Source organism: Anneissia japonica, unplaced genomic scaffold, assembly GCF_011630105.1.
Source record: "Anneissia japonica isolate Jap-2015-1 unplaced genomic scaffold, ASM1163010v1 scaffold277_len1293397_cov203, whole genome shotgun sequence".
In the NCBI taxonomy this organism is placed as follows: Eukaryota; Metazoa; Echinodermata; class Crinoidea; order Comatulida; family Comatulidae; genus Anneissia; species Anneissia japonica.
The window spans coordinates 953,177-972,194 of record NW_022719460.1 but is presented as its reverse complement, the minus strand read 5'-3'; the positions used below and the strand labels follow the sequence as shown (position 1 = coordinate 972,194).

The window sequence follows — 19,018 nt, the reverse complement described above, 5'->3', positions numbered from 1 at the left end:
GTCTATGCGTGCCATTCGTTTTATGGTGTTAGTTTTTATTTTATTAATTTTGGGTACTTCGCAATGTCTGTTACATTTGATTTTTTTTTACCGCGAGCTTGTTAAATGCTTCTATAAATTGTAATTTGATTTGTGAAAATTGACCAAGAAAATGAAAAGTTATAGCAATTCAAAATTTTCGAATTTTATAAAATTTCATGTTCTTATGTAACATTAATCTGTCATTTTGACAATGTTGGCATAAGGTGCCGAGGACGAACATTTGAGTATATACGGAACATTTATTATTTTTTTCTGCGAAGTGAGTCTCATGAACGACAATTCACCACAATTTTGGTAAAATTAATGTTGAAATGAGGAATATATTTCAGTCTAATGTTAGTGCAAAATATCATTAGGCCTTTGTAATCACCGCACGACGCGCGACTAACATGGCAACTAACACGCGCGTGGGTAAATCGTCACGTACGCTGACGGTTTATGGTCTGGTTGCTATGGTTTTTGTGACGTTCAGCGTGTAGGGACGCACGTGCGCCTAGATTGTCGATGCCAGAGTTATAACCTTTGATGTCCCGAGATGTGCGTCCTTTTGTTGAATTACCTTGCACGATGTAACACCATGTCCTTTATTCAAACACTGTATTTACCTTTCTTAATTTATATATAATTTAACAGTGTTAATTGCTATCTTTATCTATATTATATATTATATTATATTACATATATAAAAATATATATGTATATACATATATAATCAAATAGATAAATAACAACGGTACTCGAATAAGAACATATGAACATGATATAATAATCGTATCAAGCATAGCTCATCAACGAAAAGTTTCATTATATCAAAAAACAGTTTCTGGCGGGATTCGAACCTGCAAACTCTCACTATGAATGCGAGTATCATACTCATCATACCACGGAGACCTATAGGCTATACTTGCAGATCTAAAGTGAGCTATAATTGTGGATTGTTGAAAAGAGTCTTTTCTTGAAGGCGCTTACCGTGAAAAATAAAATTGAATATAATTTGTTTACTGTATATTAAAATTCTATTTCCCAATCACGTTTTAGGAGTTTGGTTTTTTTATGACAACTTGAGGAAAATGTATTGGAGGAACTTCGAACATCGACATGAATTATATTAAAATTAATTAATTAAAACAGTATAGTATAAGATTTTAAACTTTGAAAAGCATAAAGAGTCGTCGCAAATTGACGAAAGGACCCTGTATATTTCTTTGTCCTGTTTTTTTTTTTTATATAATTTGTATTGGCGCATTTAAGCAATTCAAACAGGCCCGTATCCAGGGGTTGCAATGTGTGCGCATTCCCTCCCCTACACCCTCTAATGAAAATTAAAAGGAAATCAAATAACTGTACATTTTAACCAGCAATCAATCGTTAGGCCAGTATTTGGGCATTGCAGTTGCCATAGGAAAATTAAATGAAAATTCAAAGCTGCAATCCACCATATTCTGCCTGTTAACACGCCTAATGGTTCTAGCACACTTTATATCACAGTTGATAGATTTTTGCAACCCACAACAATGGCAATTCCGAATACGACCCTGGCAAATACCGCATGATTCCCATCCCAACCATTTATCACCACCAGTATCGTCATTGTTATCTTTATTACCCCGATCATCATCATCATCATCAGCGACTTCCATGAAGTGTGGAAAAAAACAAACAATAAAACTACCATACAAACGCCAATTGCCATTAACAATTTAAACATGAATTACAGATTTTTATTAGAATTATTATTGTGCGCAAGAACAACGTTACATGAATCGATTAATCATAAGTGATACTTTTAGAGTTGAATCTAGCCAAATAGAGCTGCTCTTCGTAAAAATATACACTCTAACTCATGACAAACTGGAAGCAACTCCCTACAAAAAATAACCTAAAATTCAATGTATTAACTCCACAGATCATAACAAAGACAAAAATAAATGCTTGTGCTACACAATAGCGAATTGTTTTTAGTAATACAGTATAGGCAGATTTGTTCATAAATATCCCACTCTAACTATATTTATTTTGTCTGGTAAAATGGGAAATGCTGACCTAAAATCCATATTTATATATTCATGGTTAATGTAAAGTTGTTCTCTCACAATTTTAATTTCGACCCAGCAAAAATCATGCAACCCATGTTGAAATAAAGCATTTTGAAACTGCATCAATGATTGGGAGAAGCACATTTAACACTCCTTACAACTCATCTTGTCCGTTCTGGCTGTATCACAAAATAGTCATTTCTATTCCTCATTATTCACTTTCTTTGAGCACTTTGCATCCCTGATAAGGTGCTTTATAAAGCCAATGATGTGCTTACAGACAAATTAAAAATAATGCATCTATACAAGACATAATAAAAATAAGAACACATAAAATATTTAAAACAATGGCAACACAAGACAACAACCAAACTAATAAAAAAAAGCATATACAAATATGCAAAAATATATAGAATTGGCCTTCAGTCAAATTTTTAAGGAAATAATGTCTGCTTCGGGTTCTTACTTTCCAACAGTTTTGGAAAAACTTTACAGTAATTGCTTATTAATACCTTTTACTATATATACCCCACCCCTCGATTAAATACATGTAAGTTCTTCAAATGCAGAATACTGTAACTGATTGGTTACAATGTAAATAATTATTCTTTTTAATGATAGCATGGATGTTGTTTGTTACTCTGAATATTAGTACAAGACAACAAAATCCTACTTTAAGATCAACCATAGACTCTGAAAAGGTATCTTATACCAATATTCTTTCAGTATTAATAATTGGCAAGAGGTTATTAAATTATAAACACACTTTAGTGACAACTGAAATGGTACTGGAGAAGTTTGCACGATATAGTTTTTCTAAATTTCATAATCTTATTCCATCAGCAACTCTTCAAACGAATCAGTTGCATCAGTTGGTATGAAATATCTCTATTCTGTATACACATATTTTCTACATCATTTATAAGTTCACTCTAAATTTTCTGTTCAGATTCAATCTGTTCCATGAACTACACATCAATTAAATATAGAGTATTAGGTATTTCAAATCTGATAAAGAATTATTTTCCCGGAATCTTACAATATTTATTTGACCAATGTCCTTGAATTTGTTAGCTCTGGTATTCTACCCCTAGATTACCACTGGCACATATGATATGAGGTGGGATTACATCATGCATAGCAACAGGTAGAGTACAACACTGAAATATGTTTATGTTATACAGAATATTCATACTCAATTCTATTGTCGTATTCAAGGTAATTGACTGTATAAGCAAGATAATATCGTAGTTAAGACTTCATGCATTATCAATGTACATTAAAGGTATGCTATATTTTAACATAGCGCTATATGTATATACAGTATATAAATGTACAGTATATATCTGTCTCTTATACACATCTAGATGTGTATAAGAGACAGTATATATACAGTATGTTAAACTTTATTGTCGTAACAAAATAATGCTGTCATAAAATTCTTTTTCTCCACAAACCAGTATAAATGGATTTATGGTTGAATGTGTTAAATGATAATTGGTTGTGCATATTATGTTTGCCAGGAAGTAGTGAATAGTGGCACTTTGTGCTGGTTTGGCTCATCTGGTTAGGGATAATATTAACATATAATAGGTTTTGTCTCATATAGCTTCTGCTGCCTGACATTGAAGTAATGTCACATTTTCATCATTATTTTTGGTAGATCACAACACCACTGACCAAGATGGATATGCATTCTTCAATAAAAGTACAGTATAACTAATACAGTTTTCAAGTTAAACTGAGCTATAACGAATGGAACACTTTAAAACACATTAAAATATCTTCAGTTTAAATTTAAAAGGTAGAAAATAATTCAAACTATGATATCATATACATTTGTTTACACCCAATGTAGTGATATCAATTTATAATAAATACACATATTAACAAATACAAGCACCAACAAAGACGGTTGCTAGTATTTTATAGTTTCCTATAATAATAAAAATGATACATATTTATAATAAATAATGCATATTTTTAAGATTTACAATATCACACAATGGACTTCAATAATGATAGTGCTTTGAGAAAAATTTTACTGAAATTTGGATTAGAGTGAGCCACTTTATCATCACTTAATGAAGGGAAGGTTAAGTTAGGCCAACTGATTAGTTGTAGTACTAAAAACAAGTAATAATTTTCTTTATGAATAATCATTACATTATTTATCCACTATAGAAGATATTTTATAACCAATAATGGCCATCATTAACATCATCAATTCCTTACCGAAATACATGCTGAGGAAATTGAGAGGCCTATTAAGATGTGTTAAGTTGATTACAATAAATTTATAGTTAATAATAATCAGCAAACATTCTTTAATATGCAATTAAAAAAATGTTTAGGTTCAGTCAGTATATCAAAATAAAAAATGTAAAATAATGAGGTTGACTTGAGTTAAAATGGAGCAGACTATATATGAACAGATTGCAGCCCAGCCCAGCCCAGCCCAGCATAGCCTAGCCAAGCCAAGCCAAGCCTAGCCTAGCCTGGCCTGGGATTCGCCTGGCCTGGCCTGGCCTGGCCTATGTTTTGCTTCTTGCCAAGAACTAGAGGAGAGAGTATATGAACAGGTTAGTTAATAGGCTAAGGTGGCTTTATTAGAACGTAACTCTATTTCAAAAAGTACCACCACAAAGGGTCGTGTCCTTAAAAGCAGAGTTTCGAGCGAACTCTATTAAAATTCCAATAGGGCAACCCCTATCTTGTGGGAGTACTTTTATTTAACGTTTCATTGCGTGCATACAAAATCAAGGCATTCGGACATCTTGCAATTCTATACTCTTTGGGTTAAGTCATTTAAGTTTGCTTCTAGCCAAGACCTAGAAGAGAGCTAACCAATTAAGTTTGTGTCTAATAATGTGATATCACCTAATGATAACACATGTCTGTAATTCCTAATTAATAACAATAATATACTAACATAAAACACCTCTAGTGACAGAATGCTCAACAATTGCCATATTTTTTTTTAAACAATCATTAAAATAATTACTTGTTAATTACTAGAAGACTGTTACTTTACCATGTTGTTTGAATAGTAATTGTATATAAATTACTAATTATAATTATCATTATAATAAAGATTTTTAATAATTAATTTAGCAACCTATCTGTAATGTCTCTACTAACCTGAATGTTCAATTGAATGGAAGCAGAATTCTCTGCAATTATTGTTGATATAAACAAATAAATGCATTAATTTTTAAGACTATGTGGATTCACATTTCTTTAAGCAGACCTCCTGTGAAATAATATAATGAATTTTTTGCATGTGGCAAATTGATGATTTAGTTTTCAAATAGAGTAAATTTGCATGCTATATTTCCTCACACTATCAGGAGAAGGCAAGCTATACATGCACAATCTCCAAGTACATCAATATACTTCAACTAGAAATTGCTAAAATTTGATCTAGCTTTGTTTGATGTCACAACGGAACTTTCCTCTTACTCAAAATACAAATTGGTTGTGGTTAATAAATCCAGTTTTAAGTTTTTCAATCACTGACGTCTTGTATATACAACATCTCCCGTCTCTGAAGTCCTGCCTCGACCAACGTCTGAACTACAGGCATGTCCGCAGTGCTCTGACATTGTAGAACACGACGAGGATAATTTGTAACTATTTGGAATTCGTTAGGAACATCATCTTGAACAAATATATAATCGTACACCACCTTGAAAATAAATATGAAGTAATTATGAACTAACATTAATAACAATTAACTAAAACACTGAAAATTGTAGTATGTACTTTAAAGTCTTACAACAAATTCTTACATGCTTAAATCAGAAATGTTTCATTATAAATATAACATGTGCAGGCAAAGAAGGGGCTAGTTTACTGTACAGCACTACATAACCATACTTACTTCTAGTGATTGAGAGTTGAGAAAGCACCTTTCTAAGCGAGTACCATTGGGCATCTTAAAAACTATTTTAACTGCGTTAGGATCATGTTCATCCACCTCACGGGCTAAATTCTCTAGTTTTTGACGTTTCAAATCGTCTCTCTCCTTAAATGACAAAAAATTAAAACACTTATGAAATATTATTACAACAATGGTTATATAGTTTCATCTGGTTTTCAACACTTCCGTTGCTTTGAAAAAAATTAACAGAATTACCTGAAGTTTTCTTTCTTTCTCATCTGCCAACCTCTGTGCATGTTCTTCTTCCATTCTTTTCTTATCATCTTCCTCTTTCCTTTTTCTAACCTGCAAAATACATATTGGTAGTGTTCTTGCAATAAACATTAAGCATTTGTTTAATCAGCGGCTGTCTAAGAGTGACCAGATTAGCTGTTCTACTCGAAAAATGTGGATCCTGCATCATGGTAAAGTGGTGAGCTTGAATTAGAATATCTGGATGATGTGTCAGACCGGATTGGATGTATTCAAGGATAACCCCACAACAATCAGAAGACTTACTTCTAGCAGGGTCTTTTTGGTGGTGACTGGGCAGTATATCGACAGACAATACCATACTCTTTTCTGAAGAGTGTACTACATTCTTTCATTCTTTAACAACATGCACATGGGCCAAATTGCATTCTTTATCTTGTGATTAGCTATCACACAGCATGTAACTTTCTCATTTAATATATTTAGTCTTTAAGACAAATTCTAGCACATACATAAAAATAGTTCAGAGACAGACCACCAGTGGATGGGATTGCCAAAAAGTCCACATATATATATTCTACACTAGGGATCATGTACAGATCCTTTTATATAATGGATATACATTATATACATACTTTCTCTTGATCAGCTTTCAAAGACTCTTCATAAGCTTGATCCTGTTGTTGACGCAGAGTCTGCGTGAAACGCCGCTCTTCTCGGTCGTGTCGCGCTGCCACCAAGTAGCCTTCTGTCTCATTCATTATACGTGTTAATCGCTGGATCAAATCTTGGGCCTTGATTGGTCCTTCTATACGAGCAACAACGGTCATCCGGCTGTCTCGTTGTACAATGACCGCTAAGAATGGGTAAGTGTTCTCCCTTAGTGTTAAAGACACTAAAATCACATAAAATGTATATAATTAATCATATATAGCATTTATCCAAACAAAGTATGTCAATTTATTTGTAAGTAAGTAGTTTTTTAAATACTAATATGTCATGCAAACTAGTGTTAACTAAAAAACGATATACCTTTGATGGTCCCTTCAAACTATACCTTAAACTACAACAAAATAAACAAAGTTAAGCTAAAATATTCACCTCCATAATATTTAAATACTGTGGAATCTTTGGCCTTACCTCTGTATCCTTCAGGCGTTTCTACAGACGCTGCCCAGAATAACATTCGAGTATTGATAAATTCACATACATCTGTGTTGCCTAAGGTTTCTCTACAAGAACAATGATAATTCAACTGTATGGAAGACTAGTTACGTATATTCTACATCTAATCACAAAAATTGAGTCATAGCAAAAAATTCATTTTATTTTTTAAACTTGATATCATTTTTGTGCATAAAAAAAAAATAAGTTTAATTTTCAATGGCAAAATGACATGATAAATATAAATGATTCTGATTTTGCATGCCAAATAAGGCAAAAAAACCCCTGTTCACTCACCTACAATATACAGGTGTGTCCTGATGCTCATCACTATGCAGGTAAACTAACAAGAACTTTAATTCTCTCTTTGCATCATTAATGGCCTGAAATAAAATTTAAAACATATTTGATGCTAAGTAATTAACTTTGTTTCCTGATGAGTTATGTGGGAATTAGAAGCAGTAGAAGCAAGAGGGCACTGTGCCCATGCATGATAGTGGATATAATGACCTTTTATCATGGCTTTAATTATTTTTACATCCAAGTTAAGACATGGGGGGGGGAGACATTTTTCAGCCTGCATTAACCATTTTTAAAAAGCCTTACCCTATAACTCATCCCATACTATGGCGAAGTTAGCACATGAGTTAAACTTAGTTCTGATTATGAATTAAGGATTCATATTCATAGCTATTAGACTACAATAAAAATAAATAAAATACATAGCTGTAACAAGTATTTTTCAAGAACAAGTTTTAGTAACTTCATTTATACAGTGATAATAACAATCATAATCATTCATTTTCATGGAGCTGTAGTAATTTTTTAATCATTGAAAACCTTTTTATTCCATTATATAACAGAGATGATTATTGATGTTAACTTGTGGAAGTATAATAATCAATGGATACATTATGTTCATAATGGGATATTAAAATACGGATTGCAGTTAGAGTATATAGATCTATTAAATGAGATACACATAAATAAAATACAGTAAAACGTCCATTTTACGTCACCTTGGTACCAAGTGGTGTTCGTACATTGAAAAATTTGTAAACTAGATCGGGTGTCAGTTTTCATTACCTAGGCCTAGCTATCCTTTGCCATTGAGCACCGATAGGCTGACGGCGGCCAGGCCTAGCACCAACCGACAGTGCAGCAGCGTGGTCTACTGCGCTAGAGCCTAACTGAATTTACCTTCGATAAAAAACAAACTATTCTTCCACTTAACAAAATATTATTTTGAACTCTTATTCAAACATCTGTATATTTTATGGACCTTTCTATAGTGTTCTTTCTAGTTGTTAGATCAACGAATTGTGTTGTTTACATGTATTTCGCGATCATAACTAGCATTCACGATGTCAATAAAATTTCTGACCCCAAACTCATGTGCGCTCAATCCGACGACACTTGCATTGGTAGTTTGTTGTTCTGGTTAGGTTTATTACATTACTATAGTGATTATTGTACCAGAAATGGAAGAAAATATCAAACTACTGTATTACTATATAAATACAACAAACTTGATTTTATACATTATCACTTTGTAAAACGTGCACAATCAGACTTCTTTTATGGTAATAATTGGTCGATGATGACGTCATCAGGACCATTCGTAAAATCAACTATTTGTAAAATGGAGGTTCGGAAAATGGACGTTTTAGTGTACTGTAAAATAAGACAAAAGTGTAAACAGGTTAATTAGTCAAACAAAAGAAAAGGAAAGGAAATTATGAAAACACTCATGTTTTGGCATTCATCACATCAGCATAACAGGATGTACTAGAAAAATTCAAACACAGCAGTTCCTCTTTACCTGACTATAACTTCCTTGATAAAAAGTTGGATGCACTGCACCATAAGTTTCTTCATAACGAACAATAAAAGACATGACATCACCAACAGGATCAACGACAAGGCGGCGTGGATCAGGCCACACAAGTCGCTTTATCCAGTGGAATATACCAAAGATTGTGGAGAATGTAAACCGAAAGGGGGAGAATATTAACATCATACACCACTGAGACCAAGAAGTAACAGGTTGCGGCCTGGATATTGTAAAAATTCTGTAAATCAAAACAATAAATAATTAGAATATATTGAAGTACATTAGGTTTTATTTGAACATAATGTTTGCTGTTTATATCATTCTTAATTTTCTGTACATTTCTACAAATTACTTGTCTATCTGCCATTTTATTGCTTTTAAATGTCAATATCTGATTTTTATACAAAAAAAAGTAAGAACAGACGAAGAGTGAACATATTTTATTATGTACTGTTAAATCTATTAGCATGGTGTTTACAATGCTTGCCTTCAAATGCAATGTGTTAAAATCTGTTAGACAAAGGACTTCATACTTAATGTAATAGTGATTATGTTCCGACCACCCAGTGGATTGTTTTTTGACCGTCTTGTTTTGGCAATAAAAGAATAAGAATAAGAAAGAGACCAAGATTTTTTTTCTTATGACTAAAACAATTCTACTCAATACACTAAATGATGTGACTTAGGCCAGACACTCAATGCGTTCGACGTCGTCACAACTCTATGGAGAACGCAAAGCCACCACGCTTGCGCAACTGATTATTTTTAATGAGGATCTGTTTAGAGTGCTATTCTTTGACGCTCTATAAACCTAATAACATCATTTCGATCATTTGCTGTTGGAATAAACTGCCAATAAATATTCGCTCATGTCAGTCTACTGCTTTGTTCAAAAAAGCTTGCAGGACGCATCTGCTGTCGGCTGCTTTTTCCTAGTTCTCTGGTTTGTTTTGCTCGCTTGCTTATTTGTTTTAGTTTGATACTCCCATTACTTGAGCACCTGTGAGTAATGAATAGGCGGGCCCCTGTGCCTTAAATTGCCTGTAAATGGTGCGGTGATGGTGTGGTGTTTCTTTTCTTGTAGCTTTAGGTCCATGGTAATTTTTGCTTCCTTTCTGTAGCGCCTTGAGCACTACTGCAGTGGATTTGTGCGCTTTATAGATCTTATTACTATTATTATTATTATTATTATTATTATTATAACTTTATTCACTGAGATATACCTTTGATCTACAGGATTTGCATTTACTATAGGCTCAACCTCTCTTCTCCGTTCTCTAGCTTGATCAACAAAAACTGATGGTCTTCCCTCAGATTCATTGAATGTATCTTGCACTGCCATCTACGAAGATTAATGAAATATAATATTTAAAAAATGTTGTTCCTATATAGTGCTAGAACTTAAGGCAGAAGCTGTTGTTAAACAAGTGTAAATTCTTCTATGTTATTTGAAATTATGTATTGGATTATAGCTGGTGCAACAACAGCCACTATGCATTTACAAACTATCTTGGGCAAAAAAACCCCTTGTTTTGTTGTCATCCCACTTCAAGCCACATGATTACTATTCTATTTTGATAACGTGAAACACACAGGAAATCCTGTAAATCAAAAACATTTTGGTACGCATTGAAGTCTGTCTTCAGTTGTAGGCCTACTGCCAAATTCACCATCAGAAGGACCCCGCTGGTGAAGCCTTCCAATGATATCCTTGACGTATTTCACAGAGAATACTGGAAAGAATCTAATTCAATAATCTCCATTATATTTATTGATATTCTCCATTAGGTTTTGAGCGAGCCACCCTCCGAAGGCTAATTCAGTTTAATCGTTTTTTGTTATTTGGTATTTATATAGCGCCATCCTATTAGGTTACTGTACAAAAAACTTTTGTTTTCCCCGTAGTGGTCAATGGGTCAACATGCTGCTACATTGGTGCACAAGGTACCCATTTATACACCTGGGTGGAAAGAAGCAACACATAAAAGTGCCTTGCTCAAGGACACAATCAAAATTCACAGCAAGACTGATTGAAACCCCGACCTCAAGGTTGGGACACAAAACCATTCCCGCTGCCCCAAACCATTTCCAGCTGACTCCTACACATTTTGTTTATTTCTTTTCAATTATACAGTATTTCACTGACCTCTATATTCCAACTGTGCCGTTCCAGAATCTGCCGGCATTTGTCCATGTCTTCAATTCCAGTTAAGTCCTGAAAAAAACTCACATTATTGTTACAGTTCACAATAATATCTTGCCTAGAATCTATTAAATTTTAGTTACAGTATGTGTCTAGGTCATTTTAATTATAGGTCTTGCCTAAATTCCCTCCTACCCTATGATGAATTGATGGGCTATATTATATTATCATACAGGCCTGGGCAGGCCTGGTAAATAAATTGTGCCTCTTAACATTGAAATTCAATCAATTTGCGCGTAAAGTCGTTAGGAAAATAGGTGTGCAGAATCATAATCACTGCATACATTGCCAATTTGGTTATATATTAAGAAATAGGCCTAATAAGCCATGCTTAATTTCAGCACATATTTTCCAACATGCACGGCTGATTTCTAGGCCTAACTTTGTGCGGAGGATATATTCACCACGCAGGCCTTTTTTCACAAAAACAACAACAACAGTTTGGTCTGAAGCGTCAAAGAGAAGCGTCAATTCCGTCCTCCCTATTTTTTTCTTTTCAAAATCAACTGGTTGCATTGATAGAGAAAGCATGAGTGTGGCTGCTTTTACCAGAGGCCTCGGCTAAAAGCTAGGGTCTAGAAAGTAGGAGTACTGCAGCTGGAAAAGGGCCTCGTCTAGGCTACTCGCCTAGTTTAACTACCGGACGGAGAGTCAAGCTCAGCAGGTGGTACAGTATATAGGCCTAGCTAGGAAGGACTTATTAATAATAATATTATTATTTATTTATTTGTGACACTTCATCTTTGTATCGGTGGCACTCATAGTCAGTGGTGCGGTCTTACAACAGTAAAACGGGTAACGCCGTCAGCCGTCGCTAACTAAACTGCTAAGAGTAAGACTAGGCCTAAGTAAGAGGGCTAGGCCTAGGCCCCCCTAGCCTAGGCCTAAGCTAAACTGCAAACGGATGTAGGCCTAGCATAAAAGGCCTATTTATATACTGTACACGGCAACACTAACGACAACTACAGTCCTTATGTAAACATACAAATGTAATAAGCAACTAAGTGTTCAATTAGCTCTAATAACCTACCTGGAACTGAATTAATTGCTCAGTTTGTTCAGGCGATATTTCATTGCCTTCCGCCATTTTGCTCTATGATTTGTTAACAAATCTGCAAAAATAGAACGCCCTCACAAGTACAGTCATAAAGATATTTAATAGCTCTATGGATATTTCATAACTAGAAGTAATATTGATAACTGGAATCATGATGATATTGTTGATCCGTTTAAAATATCTGATGATTATGTAATGTACCGTTGTATTGTATAGTATTTATTTTTTATTTCATAAATGTATTTTATTGAGCAAAGCAATTCTTCTTTTAGAAATAATACAGTTTTTTTCTGTTTCTGATTCTGAAATATTCCATGATATATCACTCACACCGCCAAAAAAAAAGAATTCAATCATTGAATTGAGTTATTGAATGCTTATAAGAACGAAGATGTAGAAATATAAAGCAACACAAATATCTTTACTAGGCCTATATGCTAGTAAATTTATTTATACTTGGTTTATATGTAATTCAATGAACGGAACTTAGTTAAAAATCTAATCAAGATTGATACTTTTTGTGTATAATGATAATATCTAAACAACTTTTAATCGAGGTTTTAATATCTCTTGGTATGAAAATGAAATAAAAAATTAATGTTATTCGAACGTCCTTTAGCTATATATTTCTTTTATCAGTCTCGCCTTTTTATCTTACTAAAAAAAATTCAAACAGCAATGCATTGCAATAGAAGTAAAATAATTGGTATCAAGGCGACCCAGTTTATTCTAGGAGTGAGTTGTTAGGAACGTATCCTGGGTAATAGGAAAGTGTGTCATCTGGGGTGGGTGAGTAATGGGTACCACACCCCTCTTCCAATCGCAAAGTTATTCATTTTCATGAAAGTCGAGAATATACAGAATATAAAATTGATTAAGTATTAATTAAGGGAATCCTAAACATCGTTAGATCAGATGATCATCATGATGATATGATGATGATAACGATGATGATGACGAGGAGGATGAGATGATGAGATGAGAGGATGGTGAGGATAAATATTGGATGAGAAATTTTAATTTAAAACCAACAACGAGTATACGTACTGCTAAGTTTTTTTCTACTATCTGTGGATCTTGGTTTTACATTGAAAATTCTACAATCAAGATTCGATTCAATACTTATATATATTAAAAATCTAATATGAAATATTCGAAGAATAGAAATAATAATAAGTATTGAGTAAAACAGACTCTTTCATTGGCGACGATCTACAATTACGGTTCACATTTTCGTTCATTCATCATCCAGTACAGAGATTGAGCTTTCGCCGTTTTTCGTCCTTGTCGAGTGACTACCGGTTAAAAAAATTGACAAAGGTAGGTATCTAGGCCTAAGCCTCTACCATAATATCTTCTTAAAATAATATGATATAATTGTTCTATTTTATGGTGGGTATAGTACTTCGTTTAACAATAGAAGAAAAATCTGATGAGAGGTCGGTAAGGGCTTGTTGGGCAGGCTAGGCCCTAGACTCTAGCCTAGGCCTAGGCCTATATAATTATAACTTATTAAGGTCTAGCTGACTAGGGGCTAGGCAAGGCGCGACGGTACTCCGATCCTAGACCTAAGACTTGTTTGGGCCTCTAGGAAACTGTTTGAGCCTCAGCCAGCCAAAGCCTGATGTAAAAATATTTCAACCTGCCGATGCTCACATGACTCATCATGGTTAAAAAGCAGAACATGTATTGGCTGGCATAATAAGAGTAAAACTTTTTTTACCACCCAGCCGGTGGCAATGCTTTCTGGACAAAACGGCAAAAAAACCAAAAATGACAATGACCAAAACGGCAATAAACCAAAACGGCAAAACGGCAATGATAAGTACCAAAACGGCAACAGACCAAAATGGCAATGTCAACTACCAAAACGGCAAAGGAGCAAAAATCAATACCAAGACTGAAGCGCCACTGGGCGTGGGCAGCAGTTTATAATTTTCTGAATTGTTTTTTTTTGTTTTGTTTTTTTGCATTGTTTTGTTTTAATTTTACACATCCATGACAAATTATTTCATTATTTTAAAGTGTTATTTATTACTATTATTGTTTTTTTTTCTTTCCCGTTTTTTTACTATTATCATTTTTATTATTATTATTATTGTTGTTGTTGCTGTTGTTGTTGTTGTTGTTTATTATTATTATTAATGTTGTTATTCTTTAAAGAGTTTTTTTTTCTTTCGCGCATTTTTACTTTTATGACATAAATTGTTTAGCCTCATTTTGTCTGTATTTTAAATATTTAAATATTTAATCCTTTTATATTGTGATTCCTCCAATCTTTTTATTATTGAATTTGCATGTTATACTATTATTATTATTATTATTATTATTAATGTTGTTCTTTCTTGTTTTTTACTTCTTTGACAATTTAGCCCATTTTCACCGTATTTATCGTTGTACACTTTCAATTCATGTTTATAATTAGTTTAATGTAGTGCCACATTGTCATTGGAATTAAGTTTACTTCTTAAAGAAAACTTTCATAGACCATCCTTGCATCATCTTTTATTGTAATATTTTTTTGTACTGCCTTGTGCGAATTTTATTTGTTTTGTACAATGTTTTGATGATGAGAAATAAACTGAACTAATATACCAAAACAAATATTGAATAAGAATGGTCTGTTAATTTTATTTGAGTTTTATCATTCTGGAAGTGTTGCCGTTTTGGTCTTAACGTTTTAACTTATTGCCGTTTTGGTCCATTTCCGTTTTGGTTTTTTGTTGTTTTGGCCTGTTACCATGGCTCCACTGCATTGTGTGCACAGCAGCTTTAAGGGTACTGTAGGACTGGTGCCGTTTGTGAGCACACAGCTGGAACACCAGGGTCCTGGTAGTGGTCCAGGTGATGAAGCCTTCTGGTCACAGAACCATCAGGATTTAGACTACATAGCGGTCCTGACATTGCTCAATGGACTAAACTAAACAGGGTGATTGTCTCCTGGTGTACTGCCCAATTACCACCAGAGTGTACTCCACTGGCAATTAGTGTTTAGACTTTCTTAGGTTATCTATTATGTTCCACACAGATCATACAATAATTAAATCACATACTAGACAATGTTACTACAGTGTATTCTCTATCAGGGCATGCCCCCCCCCCCACCGTGTATAAGAGACAGCTCAAGTTGCCCCGCCCCAAAAATCACTCCCAAGTAGCTAAATATCACCTGAAATCACTGTATTTTGCGATCTAACACCCCCTCACCAAATCATCAAGGACTCCACTCCATCTTTGCATCCCCATCAGTCCTCCATTTCAAGACTCTCCTAGGTATGCCACTGCACTACTGGATTGAAAGATCCAAAGATAGATAATGCACCTTCCTTAAACAGGGTTGTATCTGTAGAAAACTAAGGGTGTGTGGTAGACATTTTAACAGTTGCCAGGTAATGACATTGGTAAACTCTAAATAATCAGAGTAGATCATCTGCTCTTTCCAGATTGTGAATACAAAAGCATAATGAATACAAGTGTGGACTTGTCCATGTCCAGTTCTTTTGATGACTTGGATCATCAGTATAGTGCGGATTTCAGTGAAGAGATAAACACCAAAATGCGAATACCGGACAGACTTAGTATGGGGGCAGGTGATGATTCAATGAATGTATACGATGTGGTAAACGACCACCGTCACACTGGAATGGAAGTACCTGAACGAATCGTCATGGCAGGTAAAAATTTTAGCTATCAGCTGTTTTTCAAAAATTATGATCCAAAAATTAAGGCCTTGATTGTTTTTGTTAAGAGAGAAAAAAAAATTTGTAATTAAATGTAAGGTTTCTGTCAAATATAAGTGTAAGACTAAAATAGTCTATAGACGTTTGGCATATAATATACTGTAATTGAAATTTGAATGGACTCCCATCCACCAAAATCAGAATACTTTAAAATACAGTACTGCTGAATATTCCGGGAGCTGGGAAACCGCCAACAAGTTTGCCGTTGAATGACTAGCTGTGGATTCAGTAAATAAATCATTGAAAATTCTGATTTCTTTCAGTATAGTATTTTTCATTTTCTCATGTATGTGTAATTCACAAACCTCCCAAATTTGCAAGTATATAAAAATGTAACGTTATTGATTATGGACAGCTGACCTTGTCTAACTTGCATTCCTCTAAACAGGTTCAGATGAACATATGGGCATGAAGCGGCCTCCACCAAACATAGATTTTGATGCAATTACACCAAATCCAGGTACAATAATAACAGTACTATTAATAAGGTTTCTTCATAATACAGTGTACACTTATTACAAGTATGCTCTTAGACAATGCAAGCCTCTTGTATTTTAATTAAGCAAGTGCATAAAAATTCTATCGCTTCAGTTTCCTTATTTTTTCCATGATTAACTTGCCTACAGAATAACTCATATCCAACTTGGTTTAAGACAGAATCGCATTGGTCCGCTTTCACTTTAATTAGATTTATGCAGTTCATAAGAGAGAGCAGCTTAGCTCAGTCGTCTAATCTGGTGGTAGACACGGTGTGTGTGTGCTGAACCATGGAGTTCCCTAGGCCCCTGGTTCAATTCTCATCGCTGCCTCTCCTTGTGTTTCAGCTGGAGGGCTGAAATACAAGCTACAACAGTGCACCGTCTTTCGGATGAAACGTTTAAATCATTAGTCCTGTGTGCCAAGGCTGGAGCGCGACTGATGGTCAGAGGTATTGACCTTTAACCCAGAGGCATTTTAGAAAAAAATTTTTTTTTTTTTTTTGCACATCACAGTTTAACACATAAATATAATATTTTTACTTGACTAGTAGAACACTGAATGAATTGTTTTGCTATAATAGTGTGAAGATAACATTTCGTCCTGGAGGCAGTTGATCTAGATAATTTTTCATGGTTGGAAAAAAGTTTTTCCCAGCCTGCCGTGTGCATTTATGACCCATTTCCATGTTAGAGAACGCAATACACTCTTTGGAAAAGACTAGGGGATTGTCTCCCTGTGTACTGCCCAATCACCACTAGAAGGACCCCACTGGAAATAAGTCTTCTTCTAGACTTTCGTGGGCTATCCTTGGTGTTTACACCAAATAAATCCAATCAATAAAAAAGTACTGCCATATTATTGAGGTTTTGCGGATGTGATGATTGTGGTTACATCATTATTGCTCCATTTCATATTTATTTTATAGTACACACAACAGTTGGTTTAACAACACCACCTCGTACATTAACCTTGGAAGAATTCAACTTCCCAACTGCCGGTGAAACCAGAACCAAGTCTAAACCATTGGATGAGAAGCAAAGCAGGCTAGTACCGTAAGTGTCTTAGCTCTAGTGGACACCTGATAGAAGTGATCAATATTAAAGGAAATTTTCTTTCTAACTTTATTACATTATTAGAGTGGGGTACCTCAATTATTATGACTACCAGATTTGTCAAATATATTATTGAGTTTGCTTTATTTTTATACTACCATTTTTTTGTTCTTCAGGAAAATGTGATATCATTTTTATTGATTTAATTTATTTTGCAGAAGTGTTGACGGCCTTGTACAGGATGCCAGTATCGATACTGATAGATTACATCACCAGATTTTGCAAATTTCCCAGAGAATATTAGAATTAGAGAATGAAAATCAACAGCGCCGCCAACGGGAAAAGTATCTTTACATAACTGGTGCTGTATATATATTGTATAAGGCAATGAAGTACCTATTTGGATCAACTTGATTCTTCATGGTTGAATAGTCAAGGTTAATGATATCTTTCTCCCAAAAGCAAACAATAGCCCAAATGTTGGCGAAAATATCGGTTTTTACAGTTTTATAGAAACAGTTTCAGGGAAGGACATGCAGCAGACCTTTGCGGAGTGCCAGTCAGACTTAACAACTGACCAACCAGGAATATGAGCGTGTCCTCTAAACACACGTGTTGTCCCACAAACACATGTGTTTCCGTATGTTTTTACACTTTCGTTTTGTGGACCTTAGCAACAATATCCAAGGGGCGGGGCTTAGCGGACAGATCCATTGGTTTTCGCAACAAGACTTTCTGACCTTTACTCTTAGACCAGGTTTTCTGTTTGACTTTTCTTTGTTGCAGGCTTTGACAGAGTTGACTGCTCAGTCTTTTACGCTCACCACAGTATGTTCGCAAAATTAGCCTCGAAAAGAAGCCTGTCTTGAAAAGACACCCATGGGTTTCTTTTCAAGATAGCATAGGCTTCTTTTCGAGAGTACAGTACATACACTCTACATGAATTTCAGAAAACAAAATAAATTAAATACAAGCTTGGTTTATACAGTTGTTTAGGTGATTTAATAATGCCACTTAAATACACTCCATGATACAGATTGATGTTACAGTGGCCTTGTTTATTGTTTTATAGTACAAATTCACAAAATTTACAGCATTAATTTTGAAAAGAAGCCCCCCTTTTTCACTTTGCAAAAGTAGTCTCGAAAAGAAGCCCATCCAAAGTTCGCAAAAAAAAAGAAGCCCAGGGCTTCAATTCAAGGTTTTATGGTATTTAACTGCAAATGAGTATCAGTTGCAGAATTCATTTGTGTCGTAAAACATTAGCAAATAATT

General features: G+C 34.4%; 2 protein-coding genes across 3 annotated transcripts; one reads left to right on the top strand and one right to left on the bottom strand.

Annotated features, from left to right (window-relative positions):
- Positions 1 to 3,829: 3,829 nt before the first annotated feature.
- Positions 3,830 to 12,520, bottom strand: LOC117110915 (FAS-associated factor 2-like). The gene is made up of 10 exons (XM_033253751.1): positions 12,445 to 12,520; positions 11,358 to 11,426; positions 10,435 to 10,553; positions 9,200 to 9,449; positions 7,675 to 7,760; positions 7,354 to 7,445; positions 6,849 to 7,108; positions 6,217 to 6,306; positions 5,962 to 6,105; positions 3,830 to 5,766 (listed from the first exon to the last, which is right to left on the bottom strand). The coding sequence occupies exons 1-10, from the start codon at positions 12,499 to 12,501 to the stop codon at positions 5,587 to 5,589; spliced, it is 1,347 nt and encodes a 448-aa protein (XP_033109642.1). The 5' UTR covers positions 12,502 to 12,520; the 3' UTR covers positions 3,830 to 5,586.
- Positions 12,521 to 13,638: 1,118 nt separating this feature from the next.
- Positions 13,639 to 18,610, top strand: LOC117110951 (transport and Golgi organization protein 11-like). 2 transcript variants are annotated; one of them, XM_033253803.1, is made up of 5 exons: positions 13,639 to 13,791; positions 15,915 to 16,145; positions 16,600 to 16,671; positions 17,617 to 17,743; positions 17,962 to 18,610. In XM_033253803.1, the coding sequence occupies exons 2-5, from the start codon at positions 15,935 to 15,937 to the stop codon at positions 18,155 to 18,157; spliced, it is 606 nt and encodes a 201-aa protein (XP_033109694.1). In that variant the 5' UTR covers positions 13,639 to 13,791; positions 15,915 to 15,934; the 3' UTR covers positions 18,158 to 18,610. The 2 variants fall into 2 exon arrangements, with proteins under 2 accessions (XP_033109694.1, XP_033109695.1); XM_033253804.1 differs by having other exon boundaries at positions 13,741 to 13,791; positions 15,897 to 16,145.
- Positions 18,611 to 19,018: the final 408 nt, after the last annotated feature.

Bases quoted from the DNA above. Each gene is read 5' to 3' on its own strand.
- LOC117110915 (XM_033253751.1), bottom strand. From the start codon at position 12,501: ATGGCGGAAGGCAATGAAATATCGCCTGAACAAACTGAGCAATTAATT. The intron at 10,554-11,357 runs GTCAGTGAAATA...TAATCTTCGTAG, and splicing joins GGCACAGTTGGAATATAGAG to ATGGCAGTGCAAGATACATT. The intron at 7,761-9,199 runs GTAAAGAGGAAC...ATTTTATTTCAG, and splicing joins ATCAAGGAAGTTATAGTCAG to GCCATTAATGATGCAAAGAG.
- LOC117110951 (XM_033253803.1), top strand. From the start codon at position 15,935: ATGAATACAAGTGTGGACTTGTCCATGTCCAGTTCTTTTGATGACTTG. The intron at 16,146-16,599 runs GTAAAAATTTTA...TCCTCTAAACAG, and splicing joins TGAACGAATCGTCATGGCAG to GTTCAGATGAACATATGGGC. The intron at 17,744-17,961 runs GTAAGTGTCTTA...TTTATTTTGCAG, and splicing joins AAGCAAAGCAGGCTAGTACC to AAGTGTTGACGGCCTTGTAC.